The sequence below is a fragment of the Varroa jacobsoni genome, unplaced genomic scaffold, assembly GCF_002532875.2.
Source record: "Varroa jacobsoni isolate VJ856 unplaced genomic scaffold, vjacob_1.0 scaffold_404, whole genome shotgun sequence".
Taxonomy (NCBI): Eukaryota; Metazoa; Arthropoda; class Arachnida; order Mesostigmata; family Varroidae; genus Varroa; species Varroa jacobsoni.
The window spans coordinates 427,760-443,602 of NW_019213306.1; the positions used below are offsets into that span (position 1 = coordinate 427,760).

The 15,843-nt window shown below is 40.9% G+C and overlaps 2 protein-coding genes and 1 long non-coding RNA gene across 7 annotated transcripts in view; 2 read left to right on the top strand and 1 right to left on the bottom strand.

Moving 5' to 3' along the window:
• The first annotated feature begins 26 nt into the window (after positions 1-26).
• Positions 27-1,670, top strand: LOC147753538 (uncharacterized). Its single transcript, XR_015310916.1, has 2 exons — positions 27-263; positions 710-1,670. It is a non-coding gene; the product is annotated as an uncharacterized LOC147753538 (long non-coding RNA).
• A 1,124-nt stretch (positions 1,671-2,794) lies between these two features.
• On the top strand, positions 2,795-7,770 carry Vps45 (vacuolar protein sorting 45). Of its 4 annotated transcripts, none has more exons than XM_022832688.2 (3): positions 2,795-3,024; positions 3,685-3,869; positions 4,487-7,770. In XM_022832688.2, the coding sequence occupies exons 2-3, from the start codon at positions 3,686-3,688 to the stop codon at positions 6,031-6,033; spliced, it is 1,731 nt and encodes a 576-aa protein (XP_022688423.1). In that variant the 5' UTR covers positions 2,795-3,024; position 3,685; the 3' UTR covers positions 6,034-7,770. The 4 variants fall into 4 exon arrangements, with proteins under 4 accessions (XP_022688423.1, XP_022688422.1, XP_022688424.1 ...); XM_022832687.2 differs by lacking the exon at positions 2,795-3,024 and adding an exon at positions 3,076-3,194; XM_022832689.2 differs by lacking the exon at positions 2,795-3,024 and adding an exon at positions 3,363-3,458.
• sdt (MAGUK p55 family member stardust) overlaps positions 6,379-15,843 on the bottom strand; it is a 41,722-nt gene continuing 32,257 nt past the window's right edge. For both annotated transcript variants that reach the window (XM_022832686.2, XM_086968153.1), the window contains 6 exons: positions 14,214-14,478; positions 12,864-13,718; positions 11,938-12,085; positions 11,067-11,278; positions 10,561-10,712; positions 6,379-10,344 (listed from right to left, as the gene is read on the bottom strand). In XM_022832686.2, the coding sequence (XP_022688421.1) occupies positions 10,209-10,344; positions 10,561-10,712; positions 11,067-11,278; positions 11,938-12,085; positions 12,864-13,718; positions 14,214-14,478 (1,768 nt within the window). In that variant the 3' untranslated portion in view covers positions 6,379-10,208. The remainder of the gene's footprint in view (positions 10,345-10,560; positions 10,713-11,066; positions 11,279-11,937; positions 12,086-12,863; positions 13,719-14,213; positions 14,479-15,843) is intronic.

The window sequence follows — 15,843 nt, forward strand, 5'->3', positions numbered from 1 at the left end:
TTGCTCGAAAGGTGGAAACGAATACTTTAGGCGGAACAGAAATGGGTGATTTTCTCGTTGAAACTCTTTGTTACCAAAAAGTTCTCAGTTTGAATGAAGTTAGCCAGCACGTGCTTTCGAGCACCTACGCCAAGTTGATCTATCTTACGGAAGAGAAAAGAACAACGCAAATGTTCGTAAAGGACAGACGACGACGCAGATCTTCGAATATTTCGATTGCCACCAGTGGAACAGCTGGCAATTTCACCGCTTTGAATCTTGACGTATGCGTTTTATATTTTAAACGAATTTAAAATAGCTTTGATATTTGAACGTTACAAGACAGTGGGTAAAAGATGAGGTTCGAGTCGATTAGTGGCGTGAACGAAACATAGATCAATCGAATAAGCACAAGGTTAGCCTTTGATGAGTCTTCCGTCGTATAGGGCGAGAATCCTATGGGGTCCAAGATCAAAAAGACCAATCAGTTATTCACCCACAACCCCTTCACATCTTTTTTTACCTGATACGTGAAACGTGCTTGATATATAGTATTTATCATTAATCCCTTATTTACACCTGAAACCCTATCCTTGAATGCGTGTTACTCGTATTTATAAACTCCTCGAAAGAGTGCATTCCAGTAATGACAATAGACTCCAAGGTTTCTATCTAAAACGAAGAGTTAACTAAATGATTTGACCTAAGCGTTACAATTTGTTTTTTGCAGGAGCGCGTTCTTACGTACGCGCAAGGTTGCTCCAGCGAGCGTGGTCTTCCTCGCGCAAAATTGTACAGAGAATTACCTGAAAGCATCGAGCAGATTGACGCGGCAATTCAACGTCTTCAACGCAGAGAATTAGTTTTGCTAACTGATGATGGGTGCATTAGGGCCTTCTTTAGCGGCCTACCAGACCCTACATCCTAGCTGGATTTATTAATATCGGCTAAATCGAAATTACTAGAAACTATGCGAATGAGGCCTAGATGAAAATCCTTTTTTTTTTCGACTGAGGTAGTAATTGTCTGGGTAGCGCAGGGATCCTCAATCGAGTTATGGCTGCGGGCATCTTAGCTGTTCCACCCATTAATCTATCAAACCGTATTGTAAAAATATCACTACTGCTCGTTAAATGAGTAAGACAACTTAGTACAACACTAAGTTTGTTAAATTTTATACAGTCATTATCGTCTTTTAGCAGTTTGCAGAAGCAGGCCTGAAGAAACAGTTCTCCTCACACTATAATACTGTTATGTAGTATGAAACACGACCCAATTGGTTTTCTGTTTATTTATAAAAAAATTAGGTCCGCATTAAGCAATTAATCGCTGGTGGGGCTTTCGCTTACCGCTAACGTTGAAAAATGGTCGGTGCCACGAGAGAAAAACCCTATTCGTATCTTCGTCAAAATGTAACCTAAAAAATATATTGCAGACAATAATTAAAGATACTTTAAGTTATCGGCGAGTTTGGTTCCACAGGGTAATATGAGCCAGTAATGATTGCATGCGAAGAAATCGTTTACACGACAAATGTAACAAGATAGAATAATTATAGCTACTGAAAACAGTGCTTTATAGTCATTTTCCGTGAACTTAGGCAGGCCAAAAATTATGATTTGTCAGCCGTGGCACCAATCCGTATGAGGCCTTATCGTGCAATGCAAAACTAAACCTTGTATGGCTCAAAAGTTCGCCTGGCATTTCGTTCAATAAGTGGAAAGGGTCAGTAGCAACGTGTGCACCGTTCTTCAAAGCCAACCTCGCCACGTTAAATCCTATACAGTTGTCTTGGTTACGCGTGACCCTGGTATAAATATTCATCTATAATATTTTAGGGTCTATAAACAGTTATAGACTTTATCCGCAAGGTGGTAAAAATAGTACTAAAAAAAGCTTATGCACTAACTTTGCGAAACCCGCTATGCCATCTGTTGCACTGCATAACCGTGCTTCTTGCACATGCCGTCGTGGCAAACCGGAACACGCGTATTGGAGCAGCAACAAACAGTGGCAAAAACATTAGAAACTAGGCGTATATATGATATAAAGTATCGAAAGTCCGGCCCTGTCGAAAGTATACATGCTTAAGTGCACAAACTCTACTTGTTCCTTTCTAAGGGAGCAACTAGCATTTGTACGGTAGTCAGTCATAGGAATAGATCTCAATTCTACCCTCGTTTTTCTTGAACTTCCTCCTCAGATTAGACTAAGATTCCGCCCATTGTCTCAAAATAGTCTGACATGACTCGAGTGAGACCTCTAACTTTTCTGCGGACTGTCTTAGGATGAGTCAGCAGTCCTTTAGCATGAATTGTTTTGTTTACGCTTTCTTCCGCATTCACCGTGATAGACCGTCCAGAACAGGGGTTGTCGTCAAAACTCTCCTGTCCCCCGTGAACGTGTTGGGACTCACAGCTAATTGTCCCTGAAAGTTTTTCGTAGTATCGGCATCATTTGCTAGTATTTAACTTGGCTCTTAACACACAGTATACGCATTCGGTGCTTCATTTTTGCTTTGTATCAAAGCGACGCAAGGCTAAATATTATTTAATTAAAAACGCTTGCAAAATAAAATACGTTCAAATGCTCTAAAATTTGACCCGCGAAATAGCAGGTAGTCAATCAAGTTCGACGCCACTGGCCCGGCAATGAGTTGCTTTTGGACGACAGATGCTAGACGTTTGATATGCTTCTTGACATATTTTTAACTTACATATTGAACTTGCTGTTGGGAAAAAGGTTTACCGCTTCTGTTTGTTTTGCGCGTCGGAGCAGTCCAAGCTGCGCCTGTTCATTCCGATCTTTAGCGCTGTCAGTTGTCTGTAGAATAACGGGTAGTCAGTATTCTTTCTCCAATGGTAGTCTAGCATTTGTAGTGTTGTACTTTAATAATATCTGTATATGTGGAAATATTGGATAATTCACGATAGATCGGAAATGTCTCTGATATTTCGCATGATAGAAGAAGTGGATGAGCTGAAGAGATAAACACGTTTTTTCCAGAAATACTATTATACCGGTGACGCCCTCAGACAGACACAGGTGAGAACGACGACAAGTAGTTAACATTCAAGACGGTACATTGCTTCAAATCTGTAAAGTGGCAGTGCTATACAGTATATAATAAAAATGACACCAACAATTTAAACTTTACTATGGCTAACGATAGCAAAATGTTACTGTTTTAGAGTAGCACTTAGTGGACAGACAATGTAAGTGGGTGATTGTACTGTTGCACTTATTATCTCTTATCTTCATTTTCGATTACCCAGCATTTCTCTTATTGTTTATCTTAGTGTTTGTGCTTGTTCAGAAGCTGTACTGTACCTAACGGAGCCTAATGTTAGGACAACAGCCAACTGGAAACTCTAATTTGCGATGGATCTTTTAAATATAGTGTCGGTTTACAGTAATTTGTAGAAAACGGTCTGGGACTGCCCATTTCATGTCGCATCGTTTGTCGATCTGCTCTACAGGTTGACTATACCGTTTTTATTCTGAATAGTATTGCATATAGCCCGATTATGTCACCAAAGTTCAACCATATTGAACACGAAATTTCGAGCCCTACAGGTTTTGGAGGGCATTCTAGGTTGACTAGGAATCTAATGCACGAATAGACGATGCGGTGCTATCTGGTGTCAAACGGTTTTGTAGAGCTTTACAGATAATTTTGGAACTGTTTATGTTGATGTTTGGCAGGATGAACATTTTATCAGCTGTTCGACTGTACTTGTCCGGTATGGTGGATCAAGCTGGTGCTGGCATGAAAGTTCTTCTCATGGATCGCGACACAATCTCCTTCGTCAGTGTAGCTTTTGCTCAAAGCGATATGCATTCGAAGGAAGTTTATCTCTTCGAACGGATAAATAAACAGCGTTCAGATGGTAATTTCGACCAGATGCATAGCGATTACTTTGATAACGGTAGTTATATTGAATAAATTTGACCACAAAGAATGATCTTCTAGCACCCGCAACAAAAAAATTCCTATTTATTTAGATGTGGTCTTAGAACCACAGCACTTGAAAATTTTAAGTCTAGGTGCCATGCCCTCTATATTAACTTGATAATAAGCGTAAACCTGTCCCGTTTGCAACATACACGTTTTGCCACAAATCAGAGTATATCGCTATATCGCCTGCATATAAGGATTTTTCAGATTCAAGACTAAGAATCTCAAGAAGATAACGAGAGGTTCCAGTTTGGATAGAAAAAGCCCGCTTTCACAATGTAAGAATCGGCAGCAATCAGCCGTGTAACCTCAGTCTCCTCATTCCGAGATTTTGCAAACTTACTTTTCAACCATATGATGACATTTTTTTTTTGTTCAATTTTAATATTCTCAATGTTCCCGTAGTAGCAAAAAAAAAATACTCAACCTATTTCAAATAAGCAAAAAAACTATTACAAGAAAAGAATTGCTGAACGAAAAATTCCCCAAAGCCGTGTAATATAACAACAACATTCTTTTTCTGACATTTTCATCTGATCTCTTTTACAGAGGTGATGAAGTACCTAAAATGCATCGTCTTCGTTCGACCAACGGAAGCCAATGTGAAGCTTTTGATTCAAGAGCTACGGGCTCCTCGCTACGGCGAGTATTACTTACATTTTTCCAACTCTATTCCTCGTACTGACATTAAGAAGATAGCTGATGCCGATGATTTCGAAGTGGTCAAAGAAGTACAGGAATGCTATGGTGACTTAATCCCATTAGCGCCTCATCTATTCTCGCTGAATCTTGAGCGTTGCCTTGAGGGAATGTGCTGGTACCCTCCAGCATTGAAGCGTTGTGCAGATGGTTTAATTGGATCTTTTCTCTCGCTCCGAAAGTGTCCTGTTATTCGTTATCAAGCAAGTTCTGACATTGCCAAAAGGTTAGCCGATGTCGTTAATCAGGAAATGATGCGTGAAAGCAAGCTATTTGAAGTCCCCAGAAGTGACATCAGCCCACTGCTCATTATCGTTGATCGACGTATCGATCTGGTGTCAACGATGCTTAACCAATGGACCTATCAGGCCATGGTGCATGAGCTTCTTGGTATAAAGAATAACCGAGTCAATCTCTCGCACCTGGAAAATGTTGCCAAAGAGTTGCATGATGTTGTGTTGTCGGCTGAACAGGATGATTTCTATATGAAAAATCAATATCTCAATTTTGGCGAGATTGGAACTAATATTAAGTTACTAGTTGAAGAATATCAACAAAAATCCGAGTTAAGAAAGGGGAACCTTGAGTCGATTCAAGATATCAAACAGTTTGTTGAGAACTATCCTCAATTTCGTAAGATACAAGGCATGGTAGCTAAGCATGTGGCAATCGTTGGAGAACTGTCTCGCCTTGTGGGAGCCCACAGCTTATTGGAAGTGAGCGAGGTAGAACAAGAGATGGCTTCTCAAGGGGATCACCAATTCATATACGAGCGCATACGGCAACTGGTTGGGTCAACCAGAGTGAGAGATATTGACGCGTTGCGTCTAGTATGCCTTTATGCGGTGACATTTGATAAGCAGCCTCGTTCGGACTTACCAAGCCTGCTGCGAATGCTCGAGCACCGCGGTATCGATCGGGAACAGCAGGAAGTCGTACAGATGCTACTAGACCAGCATCGTCGCTGTAGCACTGCAAGCCTTGGAACAAACGAATTTACCACAGAAAATGTGCGTGCGTTTACACGAAAAATGATCAAGGGTCTTAAAGGTGTAGAAAATATCTACACTCAGCATTCACCTATGATTAAGGAATTGCTCACAGATGTCATACGCGGACGGTTACGAGATGCTGCGTACCCCGTTGTCGGAGGCGGATCCTCAACAGTAGCTCGACACCAAGATATCATCCTGTTCATTGTTGGTGGTGTCACCTACGAAGAATCTCTTGTATCGTGCCAGATCATGCAGCAGTTTCCTGGCGTTCGAGTTCTTCTGGGCGGTAGTAATATTCATAACTTCAGCAGTTTTATTAATGAGCTTAAATTATCACAGCGGAAAAAAAGCAATAACCCATTTGATTCCAGTATTGGCGAAAGTAACTGGAATCGACGGTAGATTGGCCACAACTACGAGGCCGTAATTATTTCAAATAGGAACGGTCTCGTTCAGTTTAACTAAAGGCACAGCAAGCAGTTCTCTAAATTCGTACCTTCAGTAAGCCAAAAGTGTAATATGACTGACAACAGTCATGAAGACACCTGCATTAAATAAAATAGTGCAAATTAGTATTAAACCTGCATTAAGTAAAATAGAACAACTGAGCGATGTTTGAGAATATCATTCCCCTATAGTGCATGGACGTGATACTACCTGTCCGATCTAAAGGATCTTAATCGGAGCTCTAATAAATGCCGTTAATTACAAACGCTCGCCTTAAATCACTTAATCAAACACTTGTCGTTTTTAATAATCAACGAATATTTTATTGCATTTATAGATGATTATTAGATCGTACAGGTGAACACATGTCTACCTAAGCTATTTATTCTTATGTACAACACAGGAACTCGAGTTGGATACAACAACCGTTATCGTTGTGGGTACTGTTGTTGCTTCTGTCGTTGTTTTTGTTGTCATTATTGTCATTGTTTTTGCTGCTGCTATTGTGCCATAGTTTTCACTGATATCAGCGAAGCTATATCGCCATTTGTTCTCTGTCACGCTCTCTTAATTCGATTTGGCGCTTAGTATAGCAACCTTTTCAACAAATCCTGATTTATAATTGTGTCCATTCGATCATGTGATCTCGTATCTTGAATTGCTTCGAAGTACCGCGTTGCAGCACCCCACCGAAATGTTATCGTTCATACATTGAAATAGGTATTGGGCTAACCTTAGGGATCTTTGGCAAAAACGTGCGAAGAGCAAGATGGGCCTAATGTGAACATATATAGTGGGCTTCTACGATTCGTTTAATAACAGAAATTGTACTTTCAATAACCTTCGCTTTGCCCTTCTTGGTGCTTCTACAAAGCGAAAAGAACATATATAAAGTGTTTTTAATGTCGCCAGTCAACCTAGAATAATGGCGGCCTCCCAAGAAAGCGCTATTCATGATTTCCCCTATTGATATATTTCATTACAATTATTTCCAAGTACGCACGCACAGAACCTTTCTGCCAATTCAACGACGTTCATAGCTGTTAATCATCATTTTAAATTCTCTATCGCTGTTTCTTGATTAAATCTCAAACGATTGGTATTCAGTCAATAAGTACTCGACCGCAGCCTACGTGTCTACACATATATATATATATATATATATATATAGAGAGAGAAAGAGAAGTCCTGATATCCGTTGCGACGGGAGATATCAAATTCTCGCAATGAAGAACGGATCAAGTCATTTATAACAAAGATGCCCTAATAACCCCATGTTTGTAAAAGATCAGAGAAGATAACTGGTTACTCCGCGATAACCACAGCAACATTTGCGGTTTGCGACGATGGAACGCTATTTAAAACGGTGTTTAATTTTCATAAAAAGTTCCTATCGGAAATAAATATTGATTATGGTGGCACTCTGCAAGCATCGTGCAGAATATGGATGAAAGTTGTCGCTGATAAAGGGAAATTCAAAGTGATTCTTCAAAAAATTCGAGAAGACTGCTTCACTCGCAGATAACGTCAGGTTACGAATCGGGCGAACGGGTTAAAACATCGATTCAGGGGTGCGAAGCAATGCCGATGTCGATCCGACGAGCCGAAGAGAACGTCGGAATGGAGCGGTATCTTTTCTTGCATGGATCTGTTTATCTTCTTCATGTGTCGAAGTAAAATGTTTGTTCTTCCTATGGCGTGTGTTTAATTGGGAGATCGAACTTTTCTCTGTATAATTCTGCACAGTTGTCGTGGCTGGTCGAAGGAATATTGTCACTATGATTCTTGACTAAGTGTACAGGCCGCGATCACATACATTCTAGAACAGAAAATAGAATTGTAGTAATGTTAACCGTATTAATTATATTGCTACTGTTATCATAGCATTTACGTTTCAGCAGTACTGTTTATGCCAAGGCGACCGGGTTTGTTTGCCTATAAAGTTGTGAATTCGGTCAGCTGTGTTTCTTAGGTATCCCTGCATTTTATCCATTAGTCTTAATCGAAAATATTCATAGGAAAGAGTGGCTTATATAGCACAGCAAGACATTCTGAGAAACATCGACCAACGAAGTCCAGTCAAGCTGTTATACATATCTGTTCTGTTTAGCCAAAAAGATAGCCTAACGATACGATCCCAAATGGATATGCATTACAGTTTCCATTCTAAAACAGTTTTCCTACAGTAATAAACCATCATCAGGAACGTTTCTCAAATTTCTTTCCTGTGGGAAGACATGCGCTTATGTGCCCATGCGTGATAGCTAACTTGTCCTACTACACATAGTAATTATACAGCTTAACACGCTTATATTAATTAAATAGTCATAGGGTTATTTTTAATGCAGTGTGCGGTGTGATGCGTAAAATAAAACAGTGCCAGTTGCTGCAAAAGGACTTAATTATCTGGCACAAAATCACCCAGTGTGGCAAAGTAACTCCGCGTGGTAATGATGGTAACGGTATGATTAGTCGAGACATGGGTTTTCCCCTGTTTTTTTTCCTTTTACTGTTTTGCATTTTCACAAAATTGCGTTGCGTATTATCGATCTGTGATTCTTGGCATTACGGCGACTACAGGTTTCAGCCTTGGCGCAATCAACTTACCCACCAATGCCCAGAAAATACGAAAACAACGTACCATTTATCAATGGCATACAATTTATGTTACGTAGCCATCATCATACAACTTATATATTTTCATTCCCCCTAAATCATAGTCTTTATCTGAAAGCTGCTACTGACTAGTGCAGAGACAAATGCGAACGCCGCCATCCGTTCGTATATGGCAACTTGTCAAGTCCGTCGTTGTCAGGACTTGATCGGGTACCAGATGTCGCTGTTATAGAGAACAGTATTTGATGTACATGAAGTCCGTTATGACAATGACAATTTAAATAGATCTAGCCGCTCACTCTATGTTTATGTTTATATGATGATTATTTTTTGTTCGGCGTTCGCCTCTAAAGCAGCTGTACGGTTAACCGACTGACCGGTGAATTTATGTGGTAGGTGTATTTTACCGTGCCTACATATCATACTTTTGTGCATATATGTATCGTAGAAAATCTGTTCAATGAGGAGTCCTCCAGAATTTCATATTTGATGATGATGATGATCTTTAATGATATTTACACGTAGGTTTACGTGTGTATTTAGACCTGTGTGTATATCTGAGTGTACGTATGAGCTTATCTCTGGTAAAGAATGAGCAATTATTAGCAAAATCCTTTTGTGTTCTTCTTCACTTTTACCTTATGTCATTATTATTACTTCTTTATTATCTAGCGGCTTTTGTGGGACGCTACATGGTTATGTGAAATTTGTCAGCATACGTATATTGGGTCACGTGCTCATTACAGATTTACCAATTCTTTTTCAATAAATAAATAAATTTTCAATTATTATCTCATTTAATCAGTATGATAGATATATCTGCTTCATTATTTGCGGTACTAGTGCTGTGATTCTAATCTCGTCATCGTCGTTCTACCGCGAGACGTCTGGAGCGCCAGTTCGATCGGTCATCGAATACATTAAGATGATCCTTGTTTTTCTCATCGACGAAACAAGTCATTGGAATGTTACGAATTTTGTGTAACAGTCGTAACTGTTATCGTCATTATCGATAACGTTATCACACGCATCAGCACTATCATCATTCATACTTCGTTTTGTTATTATGGTGTCAAATTAACTAATGCCCTGTAGGAAGGGCTGCTCACAGTTGTTTTGGGAGACATTCTTTTTTAATCTCCCCATTGGACGGGGGGTAAGATTTTGTCATTGATCCGACACTCAATTCGTTTTAGCATTTCTAGTCACTCAATCTCTACTTGCAATGACATCAACAATAACAGCAACAACAACAACAACAGCAGAAGTTAAATGTTCCATGACCGGCACCAGTGACGAGTATGTACCCTGCCCATGAGCGACAGCCACGAACATGAATTCAGATCATGTTTTATTATCAATTCCCTGAAACATCTGTTCCGCTGTCGATTTTGCCTCATAAATTCGCCATGCATATCTGTCCCATTTATAATCTGTATCTCTCACAAATCAGACGTGACATATTGTACCGCCCTATGAATGCGTACATGTAGTTATAGTTTCAGGGTACTGAGCTATGACTCATTGGCAAGCCACACCGCTGGAACCCACTGGGGCTCCCTTTCGAGTGTAGCAATGTCCTTAAGGAGTTCTTGGTACGCCTTTTCGGTGTCGCTGTTGATCAATACCATATCAAAATAGTTTCCATACCTGTAACATAAACGTGTGAACTTTTTATAGGAATAGTTTAACAGATATGATGACAAAAATAACTTCCGATAAGTTAGAGACTGTGCAACGTTGATACGAAAGGTAGTGGTGTTTTTACCAGATGGGACATACGGATTCTATTCATTCTGAACATTTTACGCTGAAGCTGGTGGTAGTTTTCCTTAATGACAAAGTGACATTAGTAAATATACTCACCGGTCTTCAATTTCGCGCGCGCGTTCAACGATCTCCTTCAGCTCTTCGATCTTGATGCTGGCGCCCACCTTTGCGCGATTTTGGCGCAACTTTTCCAAAGAAGGTGGGGCTACAAATACTACATAAGGCTTCAAGTCTGACTTCTTCAGGATCTGCAATTAAGAATCGATAACTGATTTCGTTTGTCAACTTTAGTCAGTTTAGAGCAACTACGCTTACGCGACAAAAAATGAAAATTAGTACTTTTTTGACGGAATATGCATTAGCATACATAGTTAGGCTACAAACACATTTGAAAAGCGTCTACGTGATGAAAATCTGGACGCCTTTATTTGTTGAAGCCTAGCCTAAATTCGCTTCGATTCGTGCTGAAGATTGTGTTGGAAATATGTATAGTTTAAACGGATATATTTAGAGCACGTATATTTGCACCTTTTAGTTGCCACTGCATGCGTGATTTTGATTCCAGATGATCTATAAGTGAAAGAAGCGAGGAGCCAACCAACCTTAAGCGACTCTGGATGTAGGTTGAGCACGCAGATCTTTCCTGCATTAACAACGCTTGATATCGCCTGTAGACTAGTGCCATACAAATGCTTTTCATATTCACCGTGCTCCACAAAGCGACCTGCAGCAATGTCTGCTTCAAACTGAGATCTACTAGTGAAATTGTAATCCACTCCGTTGGCCTCATTGTCCTTCTTTGGCCTACTTGTGTCTGTTGCGACGATATTGAAAATATGTTAAGAATGTTCACACATAAAAAATTACATATATTCAATATATCCGTTACTTTTCTGCACAAGAAAGAGTTATGAACATATTAGGATACACATGAAGGCGAGTAAGTGCAGAGAAACGTTCTGAAGACAAAAAACAAATCAAAGATAACTGTAATATCTGTTTCTCAATTTCCAAATTATATTAATGATAGGAGAGGGCGCTTTTATTATTTAGGCGAAACAATTAGGCGAACTAAGTAGCGCTGCAAAACATCGATTTCGCAAATTTTGACGAAGACCTGTGTACTATAGTATACACAGCCTTTCCTTTGAACACAGACATGTCCTCCTAGTTCTGTTGTCTCACTGCTTTTTCTGCTCATTTTCCCGTCTTCTGAAGCTATATGGAACACACCACTTATTTTTTTTTCTTGAAAATTAGTGCATCAAATGAAGTAAATGGGTTCTAAAAAAACACTGATTTTGGCTTGCTTTTTCAACGGTTATCGCAGTAATCTTTCATACAGTACTATTCTTCTTCTTTAGGGAGTGACATGCAATGATGAGATCATAGCGAAGCGCGCGAGGTCGTAGAGCAAGTTATTAAGACTCGTTCTTAGTTGGTAATTACTATTGAAGCCTTGACTATACTCACGTGGAACAGCCGCAGCAAAACGATCTGTGTCTTCCATGAGCCTTTGACGTAATTCGTGCCTACCGACGTTCGAAGGACCGATCAGGACGATTGGCCGCTTCTTATTGGCTTTCGGATAGTAAAGCGCAACCTCTTCATATGTTACCATCTGTAATAAAGACACAATGTACCGTACTTGAAGTAAAGCATAATAACTACTGTCCATATATATAAACAGTCAACTTTTAATGTGTCTTTTAAACGAGAAAGCGAACACCTCTAGTCCGTGGGCAACTTATGACATCTTTATCTAAGCTGTCCCAACCGTAATTGGATTAACCTTCATTATTACTGAATAATACTACAAAGCGGATCCAACTTGTCCTCGACCTTATTGCAAACTTAAAGTCGTATACGTACTAGACAGGACTATAGACTGCGTCATATGTACTCGATTTCTATGATCACTAATATGTTACTTTCTATCATAACTTCCCTGTGCATATCTATGATACGTAATAGACGGAACAGTCTGTTTCCACAGTGTGGAAACAGATTGTTCCGTCTATTATGACCAGTGACGTAAAAATAGGGTGTTGCATACGAAGGCACAAGGAAAAATTGTCTGACAATTACTGATGGATATCGAGGGTTTACGTACTGAAATAAAAACAGTGATATGTAGAAAGTATATGTTGATTTAATATTGTCGTTAAGATGCAGTCTTCAACGGAATAAGGCGTGAAAAAGGCCGTCATCAAGGGAACGGACCACTTTCTGATTCTGCTTATAAATTGGGGCACAGATTCTGGGAAAGGGTTAGAAGATTGACAAAGGCGATTGTCGTTAGAATAATGGTAACTGACAATACAAGAAGTTGCTTATTTTCCTATATACATTTGTGAACTTCTTTGACACCTCTAGGAGTTTAGGTTGGGAGCGCTCACCTCTGGGTCGACCTCCTCCTTTTCAGGGGATTGAATAGGTTGCTGTAACCTCGGAGATTTGTCCTTTGATTTCTTTTTATTCTTGACGTTTTTGTTTTTGGCACTTGTTGCGCATAGCAAGCGAGTTTTCTTGGGAGCCGGCGTTGAAATGCTTTTTTCATTTTCAACAATGGTCTGCTTGAGAGCTTCGCGCTGTTGCTGGAAGCTTTTGGACGGGATAAGTCCGGCAAGACTTTGTTCATCGTCCCCGTCCCGGTACGCCTGCCACCAATTTGAATCCTGCCGATTGATGACATGTAGTATATCGCCTTTCTGGAAGCAGATACCCAACTCGCGACACGGGATATACATGTCCTCTTCCGGATCATAGTCAAAGTGCGCTTTCAAATGGATGACAGGCGCTTGAACCGCCTTAGTCGAATCATCAGCGTATTGTCGACTTGGAATAATGAGGAATTGAAGCGTACCAGTCATATTGGCTAGAATATCGCATACAGTGTTCACTGTCTGTCCTCGCATGGCGATGCCATTCACCGAAAGGATCTCATCGCCTTCGTGTAGAACTCCACTCTTCTCAGCTGCACCACCTTTGACGATCCGGCCTATGATTACGCTGTCAGCTTCGTTACGAACGGTTGCGCCTAGAGGTTCAGTGGTCTTGTCAATGCTCACTGTCTGTACACGATCGAGTATGTCTTCGGGGAGTTGATCTAGCGGGGCTACCAGCGTCAGTGTGTCTATAACGGTGGGATCAATAGACATCGGCCCGACATTGCCTATACGAGCGGCCTGCCCCGCCAACGGCTGGTAGAACACTTGGTCTTCCGATAATGCAAGGTACTCATCTCTTGACATCTGTGGCATGAACACCGCAATTAGTTCGCTCATTGCTTAAACATTGCAATATTATATAGCATGTTACAACATTACAGTGCTATATATTCTACTTCGGTATTGGATCAATTGCAGGTGATTAAATGTGTCTATGAAAGGACTTGCATGTTTGCAAGAAAGCGTGTGTTGTTTTTAGGAGTTTCTTCTACTTTGAAAAACTCTTATCTCAACTGGAATTTGTACCTTTGTGTTTATTTAATTTCAAGACCCTCTTGTAGGACAAACATGCGCAAACGCCAAATAGGAAAAACGATCAACTACAAATTTAAAAAAAAAATTAATAACGTAATCGGCCTAAGATCGGAATGCTTCATATATAAGCATGTTAGTTCAGAATCTCATCTTCAGGGCTTATCTCCTAGGGGACCCACACTTTGTCTGCGTGTGCCCAGTACTAGTGATCGAACGAACCATTCTAAATCCTCCCTCTGCTGCGTGATTTATCGTCACCCTTACCGAGAGATGCTGCGGCAGTTGCTGTTGTGGTAACGGCTGAGATGGGAGATGTGTTGTCACAACATTATGTGGACTCGCATCAAGAACGGGTAAAACGGGCTCAAAAACGCCACAGAGGGTGGCAATTTCATCGTGGCTTTGCAGCAGCCCGTCCAGCTCGAAACGGCCTAAAATAGCCAGGAGTTCGTTCGCTTCGGAAACAAGTAGACCTGGTAGGTTTTGCACCAACAGCGCTACTTCACCGCTTAACTCCTGCGCATCGCACCTGTCAAATAGACATTCATAATAACGCAACGCCAGATACAGCTACTCCAACTTCCACGTTATTTCTTTATTTATTATTAAATCATACGAACGCCCTACTATATACGTGTATATAGAATAGTAAAACGGATTAAGTTTGCATATCTATGTACCTTGTTGTTGTAAAAAAACTTGACAGCTGGCAACCGGTCGGCCAGAGAATACATATTCATAGCTGATCAAAACAGAAATAGGTTTTTTGTAACAACATACGTTTTCTGCGTTCGTGTCATTCGAGCACGCGACTAAGTGGGATATCTTCATCCCGGATCTGGATTTTTCTAATATCTCCTAGAGTAACGGTGCCACGCTACTGTCATGATTTACGTAATCAATAAGTATATTTCGCCACTCGTTTTTTGGTGTTCCACTTATGCTCGAACTTAAGCAGCAGCAGCAGTTTTAGGTTTCTCATGCCGGAACGACTTACGCGAAGGGGGCGTTGTGTCAGGAACCCCTTTTGTCGGTCGAGTTGCCGTTTTTCGAAACTCGGATACGGGAAGGCCAAGCGATTGGACTAACTGTAATTGTGAAAGCTCATCGGCTAATTCGATTTCAAGCCCATAATGCAAAGCATAATAACGTCGAACGTAGCAGAGTTGCATCCGAGACGGTAGCTATGTTACTATGTGGCTCATCCGGTTCACCAGCCCTTTCGCTTGGTGGCAAGCTACAGCAATCTTCGCATGACGAGTGTTAGAGCGCGCCAGATGCTGATCGATAGACTAACGCCGAAGATAGCTCGCGCTGTCTGTGAAGACAGCCTTTGCGGAAGCGTGGGGTTGCTGAAGGGCAGCCACTGCTTCTTGCATACCCCGGGCTATCATTATGCTAAACATACTCATGAAAGATGATTGAAGGATTTTGTGTACCTAGACCCATTGTCTTGGTTAGGCCGACCGTGATTATATTCAGGGGCCACAAGTTGATTTCTCCTGGCAATAATCGAATCAAAAACGACCCGACGAGCACAAGTATTTACCACTCTCTTTATCGGTCAAGACAAAATTGGAACTTCACGAAGGAGCCTCCCGAGAACGTCGTAATCTAAATTGTTGCCTACAGGGAACATTGCTACTTGAATTGCATCGGCCGTCAGTTTTACTCAGCCACGATCGTCAGAGGCTGCTGCTGGCCCCAATGAGTTTAACGGCCCGCGCGGCAACCCAAACCCGAGGTCACATGTCGGTGTGCTTAACACTTGATGCGACACTCATTTCAGCGTAGGTTCGGTTCAACCCCGTAGCTGATTCAAAATTCCGACGGGGCATTCATTTCGATGAATTGGACGGCTAAAGGAGCCACCTGGCAAGGCCTGACACCCGAC